General features: G+C 40.8%; 1 protein-coding gene across 1 annotated transcript in view; it reads left to right on the top strand.

The window, feature by feature from the left end:
- The window catches only part of trim62.1 (tripartite motif containing 62, tandem duplicate 1), a 28,481-nt gene extending 5,871 nt beyond the window's left edge, over window positions 1-22,610 (top strand). The window contains exons 3-6 of the mRNA XM_026349303.1: window positions 12,227-12,322; window positions 15,582-15,838; window positions 16,858-16,973; window positions 20,539-22,610. Coding sequence (XP_026205088.1) covers window positions 12,227-12,322; window positions 15,582-15,838; window positions 16,858-16,973; window positions 20,539-21,089 — 1,020 coding nt within the window. The 3' untranslated portion in view covers window positions 21,090-22,610. The remainder of the gene's footprint in view (window positions 1-12,226; window positions 12,323-15,581; window positions 15,839-16,857; window positions 16,974-20,538) is intronic.
- The last annotated feature ends 3,421 nt before the right edge of the window (window positions 22,611-26,031 follow it).

Here is a 26,031-nt window from a genome sequence, read left to right as displayed (position 1 = left end):
CCAGCGTGCCTTAGGATATGAGACTCTAGAATCTGGTTATCCATGCATAACTGGGGACTTAACTTTCTTCCTGAGATTATAGATACTGTAGATGAATGTGAAAGGGGAATAACAGCGGGCCGCAGTGCAGTGAGTCTCGTTTGAGGTGAACTTAAGCCCACGCAACACAGGAATAAAATGATTACGATGGCATTGAGTCATCTATGCAGACTTACAGACAGCATACAGGTGTCCACATTCACCTGCATGCTGTCTTCCAACACCATTTTGATATATATTTACTTCTTCTTTGTCAGACAACAAGCATGGGGTTAATTATGAAAATGTATAGGGAGATTTCTCATTTGCCTCACTGCATTGCAGGATGATGTTGGAAGAGGGAGTAGGCGCATGCCAGCCTTTGAAGTGTTCCTCCGGTGGTTTTAAAACAGGGCTGTCTTTCACTCTCTGACTGTCAGAGCCCGACCGAAAGCTCTCTCTGAGCCTGCCATCACCACGCATGGCTGTGCTGCTGCAGTAATGAGTCAGGCAATTTCAAGGGCACCCACGGCTGCCATGTCCCCTGTGGCTCGCCTCAGTCTGTTCGCCTTTCCAGTAGCAGATCCATCTCTCTCTCTTTTTTTTTTTACTCTCCTGTGCTTTTATTTCTTTCAGTAATCTTATTTTTGAGGTATGCACTTTGTTAAATGTCATTAAATGTAGATCTTATTCTGTAATCAGCTCTTTTGAGGAAGCTAGTTCCTAATTTCTCACCACCTACCCACCCCCCTAAAAAAAAGAGTTTGTCCAGCTTGGCGGTCAGTCAGGGTGGTATGGCAGGGAGGCAGCATTCATGCGGAAATGGAGCCACGGGGAAAGACACAACAGTCGACTAGTGATGTAGTGGCATAAAATCATCATCCAGAGAGAGATTGTAGGTTGTTTTTGACATTACTGATACCACTGATGATGCTTTAGGCAGGATGCAGCCAGGCATGTTGACATCAGCCCGTTCTGTTGGTAAGTGAGATAAGCAGCTACATTGATTGGGTGAAAGAAGAGTGCTGTGTCTATCACACAGGACATTTTGTTTGGTTTAGATCATTACTTTGGCTCAGACCTAAGCTAAATGAACCAGATGTCTCTACATCTGTGCATTAGAAATGTTTATGCAGGCCTTCTGCACAGATGAGTCGGATTTTCAATTTGCCATATGTTATAGAGCAAGTAAAAGGGCTCAGGGATGTTTAAAGGCTACATAGTGTGAGGTACGAAGAGACCATGACTCTGTGGCCCACAAGTATCATAAATCTAATATGGTTGTAAAATAAATCTTATAAACCCTCTCAGGCCCCAGGTGTTTCCCAAAAGCATCTTATTTAAGGCACTGTTAGAAGTGATAGTAGACTTCCTGCCTTGTTGGCTCATAGAGGACCTTCAGAAGCTCTTGAAGCTGTGGGGAGAACCTAAATATGATGTATGAATATGATCTCTTCTGTCTTAAAATATAATTTTACAGTTGTTGACCTTTCATTTACAAGTATGTTGTTTCCTTCAAACTTGCATATTAATGTAAAATATGTGTAATACAAACACACACTTGACACACAAAATTATGAAATGAAAGTTGCTGTAAAATGTGCTGTAGAAAAATAACATTGACAAAATGAGTAAAATACTGTGTATACCTGACTGCCAGTTTATTCAAACAGGTCTGTAATAAATTCTCTTTATTATTGGCAGGATGTTTATATGAAACTGTACAGATTTAGATTGTTGCTGCATGAATTGCCTGAGTTTCTATTTCCATTGCAATGTGACTAATACAACCTTTAAAACAGGTTTGACTCTGTTCTGTGGAAGTATATTTTAGTTTTTATAAAGAAGAAAAAATTCCGCACGACGTGCTGTTGATAATCAAATGCATGGCACCAGTTGTATTACATCATTAATTTGACATGTACCTCTCAGCTAGTTAAACCTGCAGGCTGCAGGAGTGCTGCATTGTACTATTACTGCCCTGGCATGCCAGACACGGAGAACAGGGATCACTGGAAGAGGACAGATTTACTGGTCATCATAGTGAATGAAAGGGGAAGTGCTGTCCTTAAAGTTATGCGGCTTAAAGTGAGGCTTAATGCTGAGCCCTGTCTTCGCTAACATGAGGCAGATCAGCGGGGAGAGCAGGCTGCACACCAGTGATGCTACTGCCAAGCTCCCATTAAATAAGAAAGACCAGGCAGTGGAAGGTGTTGTGTTAATGGTGTCTTTTTCTCCGACTGCCTCAGAGGTAGAATAGCCAATAAAAAGTGGTAAATGTAAAATTAGAGTTTGGAAACTTTTCGACAGAGGTAGCTGTAGATCTTGGTAAATGTTAAAAATCCACGGGTGATGACAGAGTAATTAAAAATCAGTGTTCACTGCCTTTACTTTTGTTGTGAGGCAGTTGATGTTTGGGTGGATGTGAACTGCTGCACCCATTAAGTCCTTGCTTAATTAGCTGGGGAATTAAGACAAATTACAGACCATTGTTCTCAAGGGGGTCTGGTCATAGCCGGACAGGATCATAATCTCTTGTAATTCTCTGTCTGTGATTTACTGCAGATGAATTAATTAGACATGCTGCTGATAGTAGTTCTCATTTACAGCTTCCAATGAAGCAGATTCAGATCTGACCCCCTCCAGGGGCTATCCAGTCAGTGGGAAGAAGGACGAAACAGAGTCTGAAGATACTGACAAGTTAAATGCAGAGTGTAGTCTTTCGGTTTAGCTACATACTTGTGGTTCGTACCAGAGCAGGTACGGAAAGACAGGAGATTGATAAATGCTGGGAAAATTCGCACATGCCAGGTCTCAGTCTAATTTTATCTGTGTCATTAGGGAATGCTGTCAAGTAAAGCATCCTTTTTATAGCATCTGTGTAATTATCAGAGTTGTGAGAAAAAAGGTCTGTGAAATAATGGGTTTTAGTAATTATCTGCTAAATGGAAAACACCAGATCAAAGTCAGTAAAGCTGTGATTCCACAGCAAGCACTGCAACTTAAAATTTTTATAATGTAAGTTGTGTCTAACTGCCTGGTTTGTCCTGCGTAATAATTTATATCCCCATTAGTGATTTTAAACACCATAACTCCTAAATTGCTTGTTAATGTAATGTATAGCCGATTCAAATTTCTCTGGCAAGGTATTCTTAGAGCTTGTTTATTTCCCATAGTGCAGTTAGTGTGCATCTAGGGTCAGACTAATCAGAGGGGAGCAGCCAGCCATCATCGCTCTCGCTCCGCACATTAACAGAGGTTTTCTGCTCTAGCAGCTGTTTACAGTTTAGGCATTTAGCAGACGCTCTTATCCACTGTGACTCACAATAAATGCAGCTGTGAAACAAGTGAGCATTCCTCGAGCATTAAAGCTGTAAACTGTCAGATAGTTTAGAGGGCTGTTCAGTGTTACAGCTGGAATGAATGTAGGGAAAGTCAGGTGAAGAGCCCCTCTATGCAAATACACAAGTATTTATTGCAAGTTATGCTATCAAAAGCTCATTTACCTTTTTTAATACCTGTCTTCATGGCGGCTTTAAAAATATACAGTCTCATTAAAAAGATATTAGGACTTTGTGTGAAGTGGAGGTGTTAGTTTCGCTCTGCTGTATCTCAACTAATTTTGAAATAACAGTGTTTTTCTTTCTTAATTCTTGCCTCCTGTCGACATTAAATTATCATTTTTGACACTTCAAAATGGTCTCCAATGTGAGATTGAATATGGGCTTGATACAGAGCTAAAGAGAAAACAACCCCCTCTCGCCAACGGCCTACACTAGCCCCTTTCTTAGGTGTTGTCATGAGGCATCACATCATAGTAATTTGCATTATATTTCTGCAAAGCAGTGAAAAAATTGCTGCTTGCCTGATTAACAAGTAGCATTCATGTCCCTCTATCAAATCACAGTTTTGAGCTTGTTCAGCTGTCTGATAACAGAAGCAGAAAGATATGGAAATGAGAATGAAATTGTGAATTTCAGTGTCTGTGATCGCATAGAGCAGAAAGAGACTGAACAAAGGTTATTAGGCTGAGTAATTGTGTCTGTTCCAGATCAAAATATGTGCACAATTTTGTTGTTTTGTGGACAGAAATCTTTAATGGCATGAAAATTACATCTGACTGCTGTCCATTAGAGTTGTAAATATACCTTTTTCAGCCTGCCTTGACTGGATGAGTAAGAGAAATACACCCTAAGTGCGACTTGCTTGCACAGTGTTTGTGCTGCATCGTATACAGCTTCGACATCTCTATAATTACAAGTACAACAGAGATGGTGTGGTCTTGAAAACTGATTTTGAACCATATTCAGAAGGTTTTGGAGACCTGATGAACATCTGTGTAGGTTGAAGCCCGTCAATAATGTACAAACAAGATATGCAATCATTGTAAACAGATATTTTCTTCCTGCTCCGTGCTCCAGCAGTGCCTGAAATTCGTTTTTTTTTTTTTTTTTATGTGATGATCCAGGCTACAATATGTAGATTATTGGAAATCATGAGGGGATTTAATAAAAGACATACCTGACTGGAGGCTATACTTAAAATTCATAGACCCACACTACCAGTGTCTGCATAAAGTCTGTTATTTTACAGTGTGACTTGACAAAAGAGGCATATATCCCAAATATTTATTTGATGTCAGAGGACTGAGGGAAAGAGAAGCAGATGCACACTTTATTTGGTCAAATAGAGCTGCTGGCGAGCTGTAGAAATCACATCCTGCATACACAGCAGCCACAACAGAATACCTTCCAGCTGCACCCATGCTGCTAAGACGAAGTACAGGCAAACAAATCTGTTTGTTATCCCTGCCATGTAGCGCTGGCTGGCATGCGACCACATCAGTTTTTTTTTTTTCACCAGTGTCTGACGTATACAACATGGTTTTATATTAACAACATGCTTACTATTAGAGGGTTGACTAATCCTAAGAAGCTTTTTCTAAATGACGGCACCAGCTTTGTATCTGGTTGTGGTAAAATCTGCTGGTAGTCAAACATATTTGATAGTGATTTTCAGGGTGTGTTCACTACATGTGTCCACGGAGTAAACAGTCGCTTCAGTAAGAAAGAGATAATTGTGTTTGTAGGAAATTCAGTTCTGCAGAATTGCATGCCTGTGTTTGTGTTGGCCAGGTGTTGTGTCCAAATATGTTTAAACTAGACTGACTAATGACTCCTTTATTTAGAACCTAGGAAAAGATAAACTGAAGAAAATGTAGGCGTGCTGCTGAAGTGTAGCAGCTGAAAAGTTGCTGAAACAGAAGATGTTGTAGTCAAAATACAAATACTGAAAGTAAAAGAAATTACTTGTTAGTCTTCTTATCCTAAGATGGTCAACAAACTCCTGGTTAAACCCAGAACTTTTCTGTGGCGCCAGCTTGATTTCATCCATATTAATAAAATTCCCCAACACAGCCTTCTCTTATGAAATTAGCTTTCTTTTCTAAACCTTTTCGTTCCCTCTCTACTGTCACATATGGGGGGGGTCATCTCCTCTCATCCATCTTCACCACCTTCACCTTACAGTTTATTTTTAGCTCAGCTGGCAGGAGTTTCCAGCATCCTGTGAGACCCCTTTCACCTCTGCCACCAACGCTTGTCCTATCCCCAAGATGAGAACACATTGTCTCACCGCCTCTTTCTTTATGTGACCAATTATCCCATATAGTCCCACAATTTAAAGACATCACACACTTCTCCTTTTGCACAGAGCTGCTCTGCTACAAGGAGATTTAATCCCCCAATAAAAGGAATGCTGCCCCAAAACCACTTAATTATATCCTGTTATTTTTTGAATATGCCCCAGATTTTACATCATACATGTCAATGACTGTTTCTGCCAATGCTGCATTATTGTAATTAGTGTTCTACAAGTTAGTGCATTTTGTATGGAGGCATGACGATAAAGATATCTTCAAGCTAAAAACTTTTACACCATTAGTCTTTCCTGTCGTACTGTCTCAACTCGCTGTGGTCCGTTGACTCACATTTCTTAAATTATGACGTTTAATCCACGATGGTCGATGACTCATAAGTGTTATTAAAGAGTCCATACTTTATTTAGACAGTGAAACACACAACACACTTTTTATTGAGGTTTTCTTACATTAGGAACTAAACCAAAGAAGTTTGGTTTCAGCTCTAAATGCAGAAATGTACAATACGAGTTTGTTTGCTGCTCAGTCAGGTGAGTCTACCAAACCTAGCTACTTAAACCAGTTTTACTAATGATCCCTCTCTGGAAATAATTACGTTAGTCATTCACAGGAATAGCTTGTGGTTTGGTTTAGATTTTATGTAATTTCACAGGACTTAAAGTAAATACCTTTTTAAATGGTCATGTTTGGCTTTCTTTCTTTCTTTCTTTCATTGAAACTGGTTGCTTAAGTGAGAATATTCTGATGCTTCATATTAGACATGTAAGCATTTAAACTGTTTGTCAAATAAATTCCTAACTTTGACTTTGAAAATCGGGTACATCCATGTAGAAGCTAGTTCTGCTTGGCAGTCAGGAGAAGACGCCTAGTAACAGCCTCGGGACTGAAGGTGAAGCACTGAGTAGCTTCTGTCAAGCTGGTGATTTCATACAAGCTGCAGACCTGCTCTTATCGCTAGACGCCTCTCAGATTTCCACTCTAGTGCCAACAACAAACCCCCTGTTCCTCTTAAATGGCTTGTCCTGCACTGTGTAGGTTATCAAACTTAACACTGATGGCTGTGAGACCCTCAGACATCCACCTACTTTGCTGTCCTGGTGATAAAACACATTTTGTTCTCACTCCTCCCTAAGCTGAGTCTGTAGACTCTGTAGACCTTTTGTCAGCAATTCAGACATCATGCATCTTTTTCATTTTAAGGATAAAAATATTAAATCTGACATGCAGTGTTTGAGTTTTTTCCTCCGCTATTCATGTTTAGGGTATTACATTTGCATACTCTGTGCCCTTCCTCGCTCCAGGAAGTGGAACAGCAGCCTCTGAGCATTCATCATTTACATGACGTGGCCTATATTCAAAGGACTGGAGGAGGCTGCCAGCATCAGCGCTTCCCCACTTGTCCCCACTGCTTTAGCTAATATTTCCTGTAAAGTAGAAGTAGCCAGTGTGGGGGTGATTTCTCATGTGATGTAGGATTGCCAAGGATTGCTCACAGCAGTTTCGTGTGACTTTGTGCTGGCGTTACATTTATAGACAGATTTTTTTTAAATCACTGAGTAATAAGTGATTAAATGATGAATTTACCCTTTCGACTTTAAATGTTTAAGTAGCTATTATTTAGTATTTATTCATAATCGTGGATCAAAATATCTGTTGAATTATTAAGTTGATGCTGAAATTTGATAAAGCTGAATAGTCCTGCAAGAATAATCTTGTAGTATTTCATCTTCAACAAATCCAAAACGTTTCCTCATTTGAGGAATTGATTGTGCCACTTTTTAGTACGATATGTTCTTTTCTTTCTTTATCTATTACTGACCGAACAATAACTTTTGTTGTATAGCGTTGGTGTCAAATAATATTCATTGTTTAGTCAATAAAATGTCAGTGTGAATAGCCAAGAAAGTCCAGCACAACTTTCTTGAGCCCAAGGCCATTACGAATTCCTTTTTCTTTTCCAATCCTGAAGATGTTCAGTGATACTAAACAGGGAAAAGTTTCACTTTTAAACAGAAGAAATGTTTCACCTCAATTTACCAACTCGTCAGTCTGCTCTTTTCAGCCCTGAGTAGATTTGTGGAAAGTTTATTTTATAATAAAAATAAGTTTTAGTTGTAACCCTTATACAGTTTTATCTGTCGTAAAATAAGACGTCCACTGTAAAATCACTGTACAGGAAGCCAGAGATGTAGAGTTTAACAGTGCTCACCCTGAGTCATAGATGTACACAAACCTGACATAAAGTACAGTCTGTTCTTGTCTCAGGCCGCCTCCTCCTCACTAGGACCGATGCTGGTGGTGAAGACAGTAGTGTGTGTCTCTCCTCCAGCCGTCCGAACCAGTCCTGCTCAGTCACCTCAGCTGGCCTCTACCTGCTGTGCTGGCTGAGCTCAGGCTCTGCTGATGTTAGAGAAACAAGGCTGCATGATGTACTGTACAGCTTGAGCTCAGCTTGATGCACCACAGTTTGTAGCCTGAGACAGCATTTTTGTTGCTCTGCACTTTTTCACTCCTCACAAGTTTACTTTTTTCCCTTCTTTCTTTTGCCGCTCAGGACCAAAAGGGTGGCAGCCATCACATTAGAGAAGTGACACATTTGTATGATTGGCCTGAAAACCTTTGGTCCACCGTTTCTTATAACTTCGCACACACCTCAAGTAAATCAGGCACACTTCAAATCAGCTCATCGATGACAATAATTTCACATACTAGGAGGTCTTTGAGCTTACACAGAGGTCACTGGTCTGCCTTTTGATTTTGCACTGACTGGCACTTCTAGTAAGAGTCACGCATCAAGATATGACTAAATTATTTTTAAACTCCTGCACCACACAACACAGAGCTGACATCACAGCGAGATCCCGTCTGCTTGTCGAAGTCTGTTGCTTGCTCTTTCTCTGCAACCTGTGTCAGTGTCTTCTGGCTGCACCGCGTTTGGCATTGAGTGCTCTGAAAGGGTTCTCGCGCTGGGAAGACAGGACCACGCACAGGCTAGTCGCTTGTCTTCTTGTTTTATCGAAACAACCTGCTGATGAGAGGGCCCGGCTCCCTCTCACTGTTTAAGAATTCACTTTTTCCTGGTGTACAAGCCGATTATTCACCTTCACTTTAGGAAAGAAAGAAAAAAGAAAAATTAGTTACCGGTAAGTTAGAGTTAATGTGTTTGCACATTTTGTGTGGAAGAACTTGTGTATGTTGCTCCAGTTTTAATGTCCAAGCAAATAGCCTGGATCCACAGTGTGTCATTGCCCATGTGACTCTGTACCCCAGTGTAAGCGTCAGCTGGGTGTGGGCCTCACACCTGGTCTATGCTGAATTTCAACAAACCCATAAATCTTACTGCCTGAACATTACGGCTGCAAGGATGTTCACTGCTGTACTATTGGCTGGTGTCCTGTTTACCTGCCCTGTGTGCTATCATACAGAATTATACCCTGAGCTCCATGAAGGTCATGCCAAACTGTCCTTGTGAAAACCATTTACAGTGCATTCAGCTGTTGTGGTCTCTGCTGGAGTTTGTGTTCTCTGTTTTGAGAAGACGATGAGGCCAATCTCACTGCAGGTATAAGTCTATGATGCATTTGCTACGTCTTCCACTAAGAAGACAAGTCACAATTTTTCACTGTTTGCATTATTCTCATGCGATTGAAATCACTGGAGGCTCGTCTGAAAGGAAGTTTTCCATCCTGTACGCTTTTTATTATTCATGCTGTGGCACTGCTGCATGTTGTGTTCGTCTCTTCATCGATGCTGGCAGTTTGAAGGCAGTAACACTCTTTAAATCCTGAATGAGCTTCTGAATATAATCAAGCTCACAGCTATAGGCGAAGCTCGAGGAATAGCAAGCACAGAGCGCCGTTTTGAAGCTGATAGATTATTTTTATATTCACTGATGGCTTATTATTTTTTTTATCTATTGACTGGATACAGATTTATCTACTCGAGAATGCTAACATGACAGGAGAGCAAGACGAAGAAAGAAACGACAGCAGGATGAAATTAGTTTTAGATTTCTAATCCTTCAGCCGTGACCCTCATTTCCTGCAGCTTGACGTCCTGGGGAAATGTCATGTCAGACTTGTGTTGGTCAGATGAGATGAACAGGAGAGCGATGCCTCCACACAGAACATGAAAACACACACACACACACACACACACACACACACACACACACACACACACACACACTGTGCGTATACTCACACTTCCCTGTCAGAATCTATGCCTGTACCAGAATTTGTGTACCTGCTATTTTGCTTGTATTTTGTCATTTAATAACTCTCTGCTGTCGTGCACACTTATTCTGTAGATGCCTGTAAATTACATCCAGATCCAATTCATTGTCCAAACGTAGTACGGGGCACTGCTGTACATCTGTGGCGTTTGATTGCTAGAAACGTAATCTCAGAAACGCCATTTGTAGGATACTCAGGACGGTATTCGCTTCCAGGGGGATTAAAGAGGATTATGTAATTGCATATTATGAGGAAGTTTAGGGGCTTGAAATGTATGACGACTGTTTCATACATTTTTTATTCTAACATGCTTAAATTAAAGCTTAAGTTTAAATTCAACTTAAGTGCACATGTTCTGCAGTGCATTACATTTTAGAGACAGGTTCTATTCAGGAACAGGCACATGGCGGATATAATCAGTTTGTTACACACTCCTAGTGTGTGGGTAAAGTAAAACTAAAACTGTATTCATTACAACTGATTTTTAGTCTTTAAAACAAAATTTTAGTCTTTAAAGCTATATTTTAATATGTGTGCACACATACAGATTCATCCATCTACCGGTGTGACGGCAGCAACAGTGAATGCACTGACCCATCAGTTCAGACGCTGTGCAGCAGGAGAGTGGAGGAGCATGTTTTCCCTGCCAGTCTGTCAGTGTTGGTCAATCTCAGTGTGTGGGAGCGGCCTTTGACCTGCTGCAGACAAGTGCGTAGCGATGAGGCAGAGAGCCCACTGAGCCTGCCGCACTCCTATCATTAACATGGAGAGTCACACTCCCCCTCTGCACCAAGCATTGTTTTCCTCTGTTTCTGTCCTTGAAACGAAACATGCTTCATCTTCAACATCACACATTTCCTCCTTTTTATTTTAGCAGCTCAAGTCAAGGATATTCTAATAAATCTCAAATTGATGCATGGCTTATTTTCTTTCTCACTCGTGCACCTTGACCTTTGTATCCTTGTAGACTTGTACTATGTGTTAAATTATTATGTATTTTTTCCCATCAGTGGACATCTATTCTTGCATTTGTTTTTGCCTGGTAGCTGAGTGATGGTTCTTTTATTAGCTGCATTAAGCTGACAGTTCAATTTGGTGGATATTTTTTTTGCTGCATTTCAGGGGAGGCGACACTATGGCTCACAGTGAAGGTGATGCACAGGTTACATGAACAAAGAATCCGGGCAGCTGTGGCTTAATGGAGGGTTTTTGAAATAAATTAGGCTTGTGTCAGGATCGTTTCCTCTGGTTCAATTTTTCTTTTCCTCTCACAGCAAATGCAATAATTTAATCTGCCACACATATGCTGTCATTATTTAGGAGACTTTTGTCTAATGCACTGTTTCTGTTTAATTGTTCCTAATTTAGACCTTTTTGATTTACGTTTTGTTAAAACTAACCAAAGTGTGTTTATATAATTAAATGTGGTGGCATTCCTAAGCAGTAATTGGCAATCATCATGTTATCATGCTGATGTTAGCACCACTGAGCCCAATACAGTATCACATGCTGCTTGGTTGACTATAGAGTGGTTTTATTGTTTATGTTCTTTTAACCTAATTTTATAAAATGTAATGTACTCAAATCAAAACTTAAGCAAATCAGCCATGTCAGCAAAAATGTTGTTGGTTTAAATTTTTACAAGACTCAACATGAGTCAAGATTTTGAGTAAAGCAACAAATTTTAAACTCAGCCTCAGCTCATTTATCATCAGTCGCGTAGTATGAAAGCATCAGCCAAGTACTAATTAATGAAGTGTGTACTTACGGGAGTGAATCTGCTGAACCACTTATCTCCTAAAACCTAAATCTGAGTACACCGGTGTTGTTGGCACATGGGACCTGCATTAAAAACTCCGTGCACCGTTCGTGACAGCAGCTGTCCCAGCCAGCTCACGCAGAGCCTCCCGCTCGCCTTGGGGCGACTTGGAGGTGGCTGTGCGATGCAGGTTCTGCCAGCATGTGCCCGACAAGAGACGAGGCCCAGTTTTCTCTGACATCATCTCCAGAGATTTCATTTTATCTCTTTCACATCTCGCTCTCCATCTGTCTTGCTTGTTTTGTAGCTGAGCCTAAAATCTTTGCTACTTTATACCCGCGAGCAGAGAGCTGTTATACAAATACTACAATTTGAATAAATGTAGTAGAATTTAGACTGTTTTAAGACAATATATCAGCAGAACAGATGTTGGGTACTTTTAAATGGAGTCATGAAATTCTTCAGAGGCATTGCCTAATTGAATGTGGTTCCACTGTCCTGCCATTGAAGTCCAGCCACTAGTTACTGACTTGTAGTTTGTTTTTTGTGCTGCAGAGAGAGATGAAGGAGCAGCTGGCCAACCTGCAGGACAGTGAGAAAGGACACACTGAGGCCCTGCAGCTCCTGCAGAGACAACTGACTGAGACCAAGGTACTGTAACATTTGTAACACAAACACACACAGATAAACAGTTGTTGATGTCTGTGGGATGTAACTGATCATCATTTTTGTTATTTATATAATTTTAAAAAATGTAATGCTTCATCTGACCAATAGTTAAAAAATATAAAACTTATATTTAAACCAGACATAAAGGTCCAAATTTAAAAAATCCTGAATGAGCATGTTTGACATTTGTGCTGGATTATGTAGAATCTATATACATGAGAACTCACAGAGCTGAAACAATTAATCCATTAGTCGACCTGAGAAGTAGTTGCAGAAAATGTATCTGCAGCATTTCTTATTATCAGTTCTCTTTAATTAATATTCATGTTCTTACTCTTTAATTATAAATGAATGAATAGAATATTTTTGACAGGGCTCAAACAATGATTGTTCTCAGTAATGATTAATCTACCTGTTCTTTTCTCTTTTAATCATTTAGGGGGTAATAAGATGGCAAATAGCTGCCAAAACTGAGATCTTGTTTTGTTTGAGCAATTAAAAATCTAAAGATTTTGAAAAAGAAGGATTATTCAAGATATAGGAAAATGATCAGTGTGATTTCCATTTTGATTTAATAAATTATTCTACACCAACAGATGCCATTAAGTCTTAAAACTCACAGCATGTAAATACAGGTGCTGGACATCTTTGCACCTGAAGCATCCAAATAGTGCTAGTCTTTTAGTAAAGGTCTCAGTGAGCACAAATTAAAGGACTTGTGTTTAACAAGTGAAGTTTTTCCGCTGACTGATTATCTGTCTTCTTTCTTAGCTGTTGACAATTAAATTCTGATGTCTAAATGGGTTTATTGAGTGGCTGTTTAATCTCGACACCTTGTTTTAATCAGCAAACCATGAGCATCCACTCAATATGTCATTCTCTCAGCCCTACACACACACACACACACACACACACACACACACACACACACCCACTCTCTCTCTTACATTGCTCTTGTAGTGACATAGCTGCTGTTTACCAGGTACGGGTCTCTGGCAGACACAATGTCAGAGCTGTCAGCATTTATTTGTCATCTAGGAAGCATATTTCTCTTTCTCCCGTGTTTATACCTGCTGTCTGATGTCACAGCGTCACTCATCTTCCTGTATGAGCTCTGCACTGAAGAAAACTCCCTCTGACTGCTAAATGCAGGCCTTTCGGCAGCCCCATCTCCTCATTGGAAAGGAGCTCATTAGATTTCCATCCATTTGCACAGGATGCTGTTCTTGGTACAGACCTACACTGTGACTACATTGATCTCTGAACCTTTTAGCTTGCTAATAATGACATGTCTGAAAATAAAATCATCCTACTCCCCATCGTGACCTTGCAAATGATGCTGGACGGAATGGATCAAATTCTGATAATAAAAAGTGATTCAAATCCTTCAACAATTGACAACTGCTCCTTTTACAGTGGTTGTGAAGACTGAAAAATACTTTCTTGGCTAGTATGTGTCACATGGTTAACATGAGCGCTGTAGTAACATGCAGCCACATTACCCATAATACACAGTATTGACTATCCACAGTCAGAAGTCTTTTATTAATCCACCATAATAACCTCTCTTAACTGTTTTGGAGGTGCCTGATTCAGTCACAACACCCTGGCCAGGTCGCCAGTCTAACACAGGGTTGACATATTCACATTTACATTTGGTCATCTGGCAGACGCTTTTATCCAAAGGGACCTACAAGGTACAAGGCAGGGTAGCTGCCGCATATAGACATATAAAGACAGACATACATTCACAATTATGAGTAATTTAGAATTGTCAATCAACCTAACTGCATATCTTAGGACAGTGGGAGGAAGCCGGAGTACCTTGAATAAAACCCATGCAGGCATCAGTCGACTGGTGAGGTACCAGTGCTAACCACTACACCACTAATTGTAGAGGTCTTTCTAACCGTTACTTTAGACCAAACCTTATACGTTGAATTTAACTTGTAAGTCGCTGAAGATAAAAGCATCTGCTAAGTGACTAAAGTTAAATGTAAATTGTAACCAAGCTGCATCTTAGTTCTTGTACTAAGCAGCCTGGTCTCCATTGTAACAGAATGAGTTAGCCTTGCACCCAGTAATTTGAGTCTTTGGCTCATGTGTGCTCCACCTGAAGGATAGACTTTGTGTCATATTTACATGCCCACTATGGATTCGCTTGATAATCACATGCTTCCCACAAAGGTAGTCGGCGTCTTGTCTCTCTCTTTCACATCCTGCTAGGCCCAAGCGTCACTGAGACTGATAGCTAGGCTGCTGCAGTCCTCCTCCTCCATACCATCAATTTTAACTCTTAACTGGGTGGGAGGGCTGGATACAGCATTCATGCTTGCAGAGAAATCTGAAAAGGTTCCCACAGACTGAGTGACAGCACCTGCCACCCGTAGTTTGAAGGGGATTGATTGATAGTTAATTTTTTCAAAAAAGGCTTAGTGATTCTTGTTTAAATCAATTTCACTGTGATTCACATAATCTTTATTCCTCAGCTGCTCTTTGATAGGCAGATATTTGGATTTCTATTAGATATTTTTCAGTAAAATGATGATGATAAGGACAAACAGGGAAGGTGTGAAAAGCCTGAATGACGTCCAGCCTTTGGTTTCCTCACAAGCTTTAAATTGAGATGCTCCTGCTCCTCTCTGAGTGATTTTTACAGGGTTTTTACATCACACCCCTTTGTTCTGTCTCTCTGACACTCAGATTGCTAACGCTCAGATGATTCATTCTCTTTAATGTCCAGCCTCCCATTTTTCCTCTTCAGCTACAGATCAATTCAGTTCCCAGTCTGCTGTCCCTTGCAAACTGCTCCACTCTGTCTGTAACATCTTCATGTTTTCTGCCTGACCATCAGTGTTGTAAACGCTCGACTTCACCCTTGGGATGCCCTTTGTAGCCTCCTGCTGAACATCTTTGTTTCTACTCCCTGTAACAGTGTGAAAGCTGCTTTATTTTCTCTGTTGTACTTACACTGTTCTCAGAGAACCACTTCAAATCAATACATGTACAAGCTGAATCAATGAATGGATGTTAATGTAATATTAACACAATTTACAGCACTTTGTGGACCACTGGATTACTGACCCTTGTCCAATTAAGAGTCAATTATGACTTAAACAAACCTAGCTAACTACATTGCAAAATGTATTTTGCAGTCCTATAATAACAGAAATATCTGAGCTGAGGATGTTTTTTTGTTTCTTTGTTTTTTACTGAATCGTCTTTCACCTATCTTTTTCAGTCCTCAGCCAAGAGTCTGCGTGCAACTATCGGCGATGCATTCGAGCGCCTTCACCGTTTCCTGCGCGAGCGCCAGAAGAGCATGCTAGAAGAGTTGGAAATGGACACTGCCCGCAAGCTCGCAGACATCGAGCACAAGATCCAGCGCTACAGTCAGCAGCTGCGCGACGTCAAGGAGGGCATCCAGATCCTGCAGGAGCGCCTCAACGAGACAGGAAGACACGACTTCCTGGAGGGAGTAGCTGTGACATCTGAGAGGTGCAACACTGAGTCACAGCTCCACATCACTGCTTCACTGATGTGTCAACACTTAGAAACTATGATAATAAACTACAGTTATTAATGATAAATAGCAGGTAACTTTCCAAACGTGTCCTGCTGGTGCTGAACACAAGGCCGCTAAAATGTTGGAGAATGTACAGATTTGAGCAACAGCACCAGCTTATCCCTGAGCAGATGGAGTATTAGGCCTGAAATAAACCAGCTGTAATGTTTAATCTGGAGGGGTACTTGAGGATTTTAATTGTATAATATCTTAGAGCAGCATAATGAGGTTGAGTATAGAGCTACAAGCAGATTGAAACCTCACAATATCATCGTTTCACAATATTAACATTATTTGGTACAAGTATTGTTCAATTGAAACTAGTGATGTACTAATCCAGGACTTGTAGAAATGTCTCTTTAATGTGTCACCCATCTGTACAACTCCTAGTTCGGGTGGACTCAGGTGGTTTCATTATTATTCCTTGTAACAGCACATCTTGAGTCACAGTTTGGGAAAGACAACCACAAGAAAAATCTTATTTTCTTATCATTCAAACCATTAAACCATTTACTGGGAGAAGACCCTGGTAAAGATAATTGGAATAAATATATATATGTTATATATATTGCAGGACATTTTTTCAACATGTTGAACTGGTACAGTATTCTCAGGTTTTCAATATGATAAGCAGCCCACTCGCTGTCTTGCCTGAACTCTGGAATACATGTAGGAGTGTACCGAGTGATTCATGTGGAGGTTCCTATTGAATCATATTGTAATGACATCAGAGATGATGTACCCCCCCTCACTAATATATTTATCTCTTTTTCTGGAGGTTTGTGAGGCAGTTTGTCAGCTGGTGTTTAATGTCGATATCTTCACATTTCACAGACACAAATCAGATAAATTACATGAGGAATTGACAGTGAGGATTGAACAAGAGGCAGCGTTATTTCGAAAAAGCAGCAAATTGAATTTAGGCTGCTATTGATCTGTTTTTCCGTTGCAGGATTAAAGGGAAGATACATGAGACCAATCTGACATATGAAGATTTCCCGACATCCAAGTACATGGGACCTTTACAGTACACAATATGGAAGTCGCTCTTTCAGGATGTTTCACCAGGTATATGAACGTGATGAGTCCTTCAGACGTTTCTTTATGTCTGTTAGTGAATTTACACAAGAGAATCTAAATATAACACTTCAGGTGTTCCACATCTTGAAAACTACACTGGCAAGAAACAGTTTTGAAAAGCCAAAGCATTACTTACACTAAAATGTAAAAACGTTTAAACAAAAACACAGAAAATATATTCATGTATCTGTAAAATGTAATCATCAGGTAACCCATCTGAAACTGCAAAGATTACGTTTTACTAAACCACTATTATTTGCTACCCAGTCAGTGTTAAACTTGAAGGCTTTGCAGCTATTTATCAAGTGCGGATGGTCTTAAATAGATTTTTCGTGACCTCCCAGGTGTTAAAACATCTTTAAAAAAAGTTCATGGCCAGTAAACAAATTGTTTGGGATGTTATTCTCTAGGAGATATAGCCAAGAAATTAAACCTAACTAACAGGACAGAAGATGCAGCAGAAGGCCCAAAAAGATAAGTCCTGCTTGAGAAACAGATGCTCTTAAATTAACTGCAGTGTTGAATAAAACAAGGGAGAAACACAGACGTTATGTCAGTTCTGCTGTTGCCAAGAAAAAAACCCTGCTTGGCTAAATAGGAAGAAAAGGTTGGACTGGGCCAAGATGACTAGAACTAAGTCTTGTGGACTAATGAGTCCAAGTTTGAAGTGTCTGGATCCAGGCGGAGAACATACAGTGCAAAGCTCAAATGCCGAGCTCATGAATAGATGATAGATGTCTGCTCAATCACCAGATCTGAACCCCATCAAGCTGATGTGGGAGAAGTTTGACAAAAGAGTTCGGGAACACTGTCTAACCAGCACAGCAGACCCAAAGGCCTGGGAGGAAATGACACATAAATATCAGCAAAAACTGACCAGTCGAATGCCACAGATTTGTCAGGCAGCTATTTCTCCAATATCTATTTTGTTTTATTTATTTATTTATTTTGATAAAAGTTTTACATAGAGATTTTATTTGACTATTATTCATATTGACTATGCATTTTTTCCAAACCTTTTCTTGCTAGTGTATGTTTTTTTTTTTTTTGTCTGGCTTTGTCTGAAAGTAAATGAATCTGTCTCTGAAGCTCACTAACTAACATGTTGCATCTTGTTTGTAAAAGCCATGCAAAAAACCACAGTGTTAAAATAACTTTATCGTGTTATGTGTGAGCCTGTTTCTGGGCTACAAGCAGTGACGGTGAATCACATTTATACCGACTCACCACCTAGTTGCTGCCACGTTGGCTTTTTGTGAATTAAACAAAAAAAATGTAGTGTGCTAATGATTATGGCGCTTTAGAGATGCTGGAAGACAACAACTCTACATTAACCCTTATTTCCAGTGAGACACTGTATGAGAGTAATAAACATTTTCTCCTCTTAGTAAGTAACTTCAACATGCAGAAACTGATCCTGCCTTACATTAACACTGCTGCTTTTAAGATTTTTTTTGTCTCTTAAGTTGAGAAACATTGGTCAGACCTGCAGGGTGGTGATTTGACAGTACAGTGAGGAGCTCTACTCCCTCTGCCCTACAGCTATCACTCACTCACAGGAGATTATTTAAAATAATGTGCTGAGGAATTTTTTATTTATTTTTTATTCCCTCAATCAATCCTCCCGTTTCAGCCTGCTGCCGACAGGCGGTTTTTTGGCCTCCCTTGACTGGCTGCCAAATGGAACAATTGGTTACGATCCATCACCAGCGGTTGCCAGAGATGCAACAAAGACATTCCTCCCATCATCCTTCATCCCTCGCTGTCACTGATGAGTTAGCGGGAATAACTACAAGACGCTTCTTTCTTTCTCTCATGTTCAGCAGGAAAAATGGTTTCTGTGCTGATTTCTACGCTTGTATGTTTCTCAGCATGACACAAAGAGGCACTCGGGTTATGAAATTTTAATGACTTCTTTGTAACAAATACTGGAGATGTCACTGACTGGAGAGAAGGCTTTGTCCTGCGTGCTGGCCAGCTACCAGAGATTTCACCTCTATTTACTCCGGCTCCTATAAATGCTGAGGAACTGAGAAGATGCCTTTCCTGCTTGTTACTGCGCCACTTCTGTGTTGAAGAGAAAAGGGAACAAGCCGTTAATGTTGAGCCTCATGCTGTGTGGGTACCTTATAACTGAAATGGTGCGGATTCTCCCTCCCTAAAACCACATAACTGCTCCAAAGAAACGGCCTCCTCCCAACCCAGAGCCTGTGGAGCGAGCTGGAGCTGCTCCTCCCTTCGCTGAAATTACTGCTTTACCCTATTGTTTGCACTTTTAGCGTGGTCTGGTATTCAGATTGAGCTGCCCTGTCTGTCTCAGGAGAGAACTTCACACTTGTATCTGCGTGAAACTGTTTATATAAAAAAATGTACCATGGTGTACTTGCAGGCAGACTCATTGCACAACTTGTTTAATTTTCCTGACAGAAGAGTTAAAGCTGCTGCTGGGTGTGTCATATGAGTCATCTTTTACCACAGGGCATGGCTTTGATCACCTCTTCCTGCCCTGGCAGTAGTGATTTACAGTGTACACTGTCATGTTTTCACCAGGTTCACCCAAATTACAAGAAGCATCATTTCTTTAACCTGTAGTAGTATTTTGCCATCAAGTTATTCTTGGTTTAATTGTCCAGGTCATATCTGCAGTCTGTCTTTTTGTCTATCCTGTGATTCAATGATGGTGGTGGAGTCTGTGTAACAAAAAAAAAGGATCCATACAGGTGAAGCATGTGAGATTTAGAGGGATCATTGAATATAGCATTCATAAGTATAAGTATTCTCCTTGGTGTGTGATCACATAGTACCAATACTGTACTGACTTAAAAAACATTGGTGTTGTCCTCTTCTCTGTGGATAATAAACAGTGGGAGGAGATCTTTGATAGAAAGTATTTCTAATAAAAACTACACACTGAGGTCTGTGGATCATCCAGAGTTACATGGGTATTGTGTAACCTGGACACATCCCCCTCACAGTGTTACTGGGAATACCTATTAAAAGATTTAAGCTGCACATATGTGCTACCTTCATTATTTCTGTCAGCTGTGCAGCTCCTGAGGAGCTGAGAGGACGGGACGGCTGACTGACAAGTCAAAAATAGCTTTCAGGTGGTCTTCATGAGGGGTCTCACTCACTGAGTTTGTTTCCCACTGTAGCAGGTGAAATACAGTATGTTTTGTGAATGTTCAGATCATTACATATACAATTAATACATTCACAACATTCATACAAACTGGTTTAAACAGCTGCCTGTGGAGAATAATTTAGTATATACAGTCCTTTCTTTTTAATCAGTTCCCTGTCATCACATCTTTTTATTTCAGTAATCAGTTCATAACCTTGATCTCACTTCCCCTGTGAAGTGGCTGAGCTGTGTACGGATGTATTTACCTACAAATCTGCATTTCCATCATTTGTAATCATAAAGAGAAATGAGGCACTTTTTATTTTCCTGCTACACATTAATGTATCCTGTTTATCTAGATTTACTGTTGTCTCCATATTGTTAAACGCTGAGTCACATCTGTCATCTCCCTTTCTTTGTCTTCCTTAGTTCCAGCAGCATTGACCCTTGACCCCATCACAGCCCACCAAAGACTGATCCTCTCAGACGACTGTACCATAGTGGCCTATGGGAATTTACACCCACAGCCACTGCAGGACTCCCCGCGCCGCTTTGACGTGGAAGTGTCTGTTCTAGGGGCAGAGGGCTTCATGTCAGGCGTCCATTACTGGGAGGTGATGGTGTCGGAGAAAACCCAGTGGATGATCGGCGTGGCCAACGAGACAGTCAGTCGCAAGGGCAGCATCCAGATCCAGCCCAGCCGCGGCTTCTACTGCATTGTCATGCATGACGGAAACCAGTACAGTGCCTGCACCGAGCCCTGGACCCGTCTCAATGTCAAGAACAAGCTGGAGAAAGTGGGGGTGTACCTGGACTACCCAAAAGGCCTGCTCATCTTCTACAACGCAGACGACATGTCCTGGCTCTACACCTACAGAGAGAAATTCCCCGCCAAGGTCTTCCCCTACTTTAGCCCGGGCCAGAGCCACGCTAACGGCAAGAACGTGCAGCCGCTGCGAATCAACACTGTACGCCTTTAAGAGCTACACTCGGTCTATGGTCGCTGTTGTCCTGTCAGATGAATTAATCGTTAGGTGAAGTTACAGGACTTGAGTAGGTTTCAAAAGATATTGAAGAAATCAGTTTAAATATTCAGTAGGGTGTTTGAGATGTTCCTTTCTTTCAGTTTGGTGTTAAGAATCGTGCTTGATGTTGCTCTTCAAACCTGCGCTGTTTTGTCTGACTTGACATGACCGTACAATAACGGCCTGCACTTGAGCCTCATTCCACATCTTTCACTAAAAAGATGACACTAAACAGAGACAGATGAACCCCTGGGCTCTGCTGGAGCCTGTGGCAGTGATATAAGGAAAAAAAAAAAATTCCCTGTCTTAAAGTGACTCTCCCCACCTTGCACAGTCCCAGGCGGCACTTCTCTCCTTATTGAGCTCCAGGCTTTTCAGGCTTGACGTCCGCTCTCTGTCCGGGCAAAAAGACACCGAGGACTGGTCGTTTGTCTCGTCTGTGCTGTACAGTTGGCTTAGCTTTGTTTGTGGTATGTGATTGACAGCACTCAGATCCTTGTTTTGGGGCTTTTATTTGGCCCCATTTTGATCAATTCACCCTGACCTCATCAAATCTGCTGGCACTTTTTTTTTTACTTCTTCCTGACACCATGATCGTGTTTGTTCGGTCCCTCACTACAAGGGAAGCTCCTTTTTTTTGTGCACCAGCTTTTCATGTCCCCCTAAAACAAATCCAGTGAATGAGAACGTAGTTGATTCGCTGCCCATTTCTATTCCCTGCTCAGTCCTACCCATCTGTGATGGGACATTTTGTTTGAAGGTGGAGGTTGTCCAGAAACATGCTGCTACTGATGGAGTAAGGACTTGGATATCTGTATGTAGGGTGTCAGTGGTTTAAAAAAAGCTGGGTCGGACCACACGTATGCTTGTTTTCAGCATACACTGTACCTGTGAGTCTTTTGTCCCCTTTAGTAAATACATTTCTGCTTCCAGTCATGATGTTTGATCATTTTGTTTTAGAATCAAAAACATATCATGCTCTCTAAGTAGATGGCCACATGAGTTAGAAACTTCAGATGAACTCCAATATGAAAATCATATCATTTATTTAAGTGAAGTCACGCTGTACGTTTGGGAAGTGCTGATAAACCAGGGCGGTGGAGATGGGTGGGTGGACTCTTACGTTCTGTTGGCTGCTGTTCTGTGTTACGTAATGATAAAAAAAACACTGATAATTCCTCTGAGGCTCAGTCATGTTTATTTCTTCGCCCCACGTGCCTCAAGTGCTCTTGTTTAGCATTAGTCGGACTCAAGTCCTGCAGAATCTGCTCTAAGAGGCTCTTGTCTTTCAGCCAAGTCCAACATACTGACGTGCATGGGTACGTTAGAGCGGACTGGTTCAAACTTAACTTAAAATCCTGCTCCCGTTGTGCTTGATGAAGCCCATCTGACCCTCCAAGCATCCCCATGCAGTGTTGATTACAGAATGCTTAAGGATCAGGAATGACCTGGGAAATGAACAAACAAAAAAACAAAATCACCTCACCCTTCCTTTGCCACTGTACGTATCTGCGTTTGTATATGTGTGTTTTCTCTGTGTTGTCCATTGAAAAAGAAAATCGGGGCAGTGCCCTTGTTCTTGTAGGTTGTGGTTACAGTCTGTGCAGTATGAGGCAAACTAGGGTCAAATTGTGAGCATCTGCAAATTATTCTCAGTGTTTGTTTTCACTTGCACAGCTGTGCAGGAGCCTGTGACTTATTCAGACAGTATCTGAGTAACATTGCTGCGTAAAACAGGAAACCGCTTGGTTTTTTTTGGTTTTTTTTTTTTCTGTCAGTTCTGGAATTTACCTACATAATCTGCGCAGGTAACTTGTTGAACCCACATTATTTATTTATTGATGTGTCAGGATGAGTAACAGAAGGTTTAGACAATCGGTGCAGTATTTAGTTATTTTCTCTTTCTCTTTCTATAACAAACTGTCCTGATCAGCTGGCGCCTTGTGCAGGTTAACACACATTCAGTTTGAGCCCTAGTTTGTTGTGTTGCAGATCTCCGTGTGGTTAGCTTTATTAGAACTTTATGTGTGAATATTAAGAGATTTTCATGAGGCGGTGTCGGGTTTGTTGGTGATGGTGATGAAGCTAATGGTTAATAAAATGATTATGATGATTATAACTATGACACTTTTAATGATTATAATGATGATTGTGTCTTTTGATGATGGCCGCTGTGCACCCATCATTGTGCGAACACACTCTAGTGCGCTTATGCTCCTAGAGCTTTGTGAGAAATGTTTTAATGTACATTAAATTACTGCAAAAATCAAACGGCCTCCTTAACTTTATTCTGGGTTGGATGTGCTTCAATTAATGTTTTTTTACAACAAGTTAAGAGAAAAATCATTATTTTATATTGAATAAATTAAAGCTTTGACCTCCAGGTGGTGCTAAATGTAAAGTCTGCGACGTCAACAGCCGTGATCTGTAGATGACCAGAAATGTCAATGTCAAGGTATTTGATCCGATCGTGTCTTAATGGTCTAATCGCCACATAGAGCCGCTGTGCTAGGATGGCTAAAAATACTTAATAAAGAGAGTTACTTCAATTCAAAGGGTCACATAAATGCTGGTTTGCTTTTATGGTTTAGCCTTTAGTCAAACAATGAAGATGACCTATCGCAGTGCGTAGCATAGTTTACATTTTCAAAATGAAACATAGTTTATCTGGGAGGCAAGTAAATCATGTAGGAAGACTCTGCCTCTGCGTGTCAATACCTGCTCCAGTTCACTAAGAGTTTGCTGCCAAAATATTTTCGTAAGCATGTGCCAAACTCTTGGCTCTGCTCAACTAGCCCCCCTTTTATTACTGTTCCCTTTTTTGACATGAGGCTGAGGCCCAGGCGTGTGACATCGTGATAAAAAAGGCGTCTGGCGGCGCTGGCTGTTCCCTCGCCGTGGGTTAGCCGTGACCTTCAGTACGTCCTCCTTATTTGCCATCTGTGATGCATCTGAATGACTCTCTGTTATCCCGGAGAGGAGATGTTGTCACACAGTTTGGTAGAAGTTAACATCTGAGTCATACACTGACTCAGAAACCCAGAAAGTTATGTTCTGTGTCTAACTTCGTACCCTGCTGCCTTGTTATTTCACACTCCAAAGCAATTGAGTCTTGATTGCATCACGATTACAGCTGTTCCACAACAAACTGTGCAGTTTATTCGCAGCAGACCCTCGGGACAAAGGGGCTGCATATCCTCAGCTTTGATTCAGGACACTTTTCTACATCTCACTTCTGTGTTAGAGACATTTTGATCTGAGGAGAAGGTGCCCATCCTGTTATAGACACTTCAACCTGAGGGGAAAAGTGTCCATTAAACAGTCACTGAGCGCTCTACTTTGACAGACCCGTATCTGATTCCAGTCTGATGAAGCCCTCCTGAGGCGACAGTGCAAGGTTTTTCATCCTCTAAGCGATGGAAAAGGCAGAAAGACTCACTTTTGTCATCACTTGCTGTTTGGTTTTTGTTTCGTTTTTTTGCGGTTAAAGAGTGAGAGCTGCAGCTGTAATGCTGCTGGCATGAACGATTCTATCATCCCAATTAATTAGCATGTTTTCAAGATTACTGTATGTGTAAGTGGGGTTCAATATAACTCTAGGTTATATATAAACAATGAAGACCAGCACTACCGTAAATATAATTACCATTAGATTATGATTCCTTTATGTTATGTCATGTTATGTTATGTTGTAATATACAGTATTTGAGTTTTGGTTCTGCAATTTAAAGATTATGTCCTGGACTCTGGACTGGTTCAGTTTGCTTAAATGAAAAGATTAACTTCAATACACCCTCAACAGTGTTAATAGTGAATAGTTTGTTTTTTAGTTTTAATTTAATCTCAAAGCTTTTTATGTTTTAAGCATAGTAAAATGCTGAAATTCATGCCTACTGTCTCGTCCCACCTTTAAAACTGAGAACGACATAAAGAAGACTGTAGAAAGAAGTCCCAGTCGTTTTGTAGGTGAATCCAAAGATTACTCATCAGTCTGGGTTAAATTACCTGTGGTTGTGCTATTAAAGCAATAATAATCGACACCATTAGGCGGAGAGTGATCTCAGCTCTTGTAGTGCCTTCACTGCTCACTATACACTACAGTGTCTCTCGCTCTCTCTCAGAGGTCACAGACTTCCTGCGCTGCATTTGCAATAATTTAATGACTGAGGAAACCTACAGCAACTAAGACATTTCTCGTAAATGTCATCATGCCCCAATTTTTAAAAGAAAATCCTCAAAGACGCACAAAACCACAGCGCTCATTAAAGTGTTGTCTGTTCACACACTCGTCAGCAGAATGTGCCATCTTACAGTTATGAAGCAAGAGTTTGCCTGTGGATGCATCAGAGCATTTGTCTTAAAATAGTAGAGCGGGGCCTTCTTGTTAATGCTTGTCTAAGTCCATGTGTGCTGCAGTTTAAGTCCCTGTTCTCTGGAGAGAGATAAAGAGGTGTGCTGACCTCTGGCTCCATCAGAGGTAAAAAGTTCTTCTTTTGTTTCCTAAATCTCCTTCATCCCTCTCTGGTTACATCCCAGAGCTCCTTTATTCAACCTTTAGAAGCCCTCAGGTCTTGCTGTTGTTGTGCTGTACTGCCCTCTGCTGGTGAATTTTGCCCCTGCTCACCTTGGACTGCAACCCTTGACAGTTCTGGCATCATTACAGTACATCATTCCCGTACTTGTGGAGACATGGCGGGGGTTTGTTTTTCTGAGTTCCACGGTTCGTCTTCTTGATTCTTACAGCAACAGAACAAACTGATGCTGTGATTTAAAGAATCTGTGCAATTTATTGCAAATAACACGTCCAAGTAAATACAAATGTCACTGGTGAGAAGTAACTGTGCATTTATTCAAGTGCTGTACCCGGAAAGTTTTGAAGTATTTGTACTTGTGTGTA

This window comes from Anabas testudineus, chromosome 5 (genome assembly GCF_900324465.2).
Source record: "Anabas testudineus chromosome 5, fAnaTes1.2, whole genome shotgun sequence".
NCBI classification, from domain to species: Eukaryota; Metazoa; Chordata; class Actinopteri; order Anabantiformes; family Anabantidae; genus Anabas; species Anabas testudineus.
This window is presented reverse-complemented; position numbering and strand designations above follow the sequence as displayed.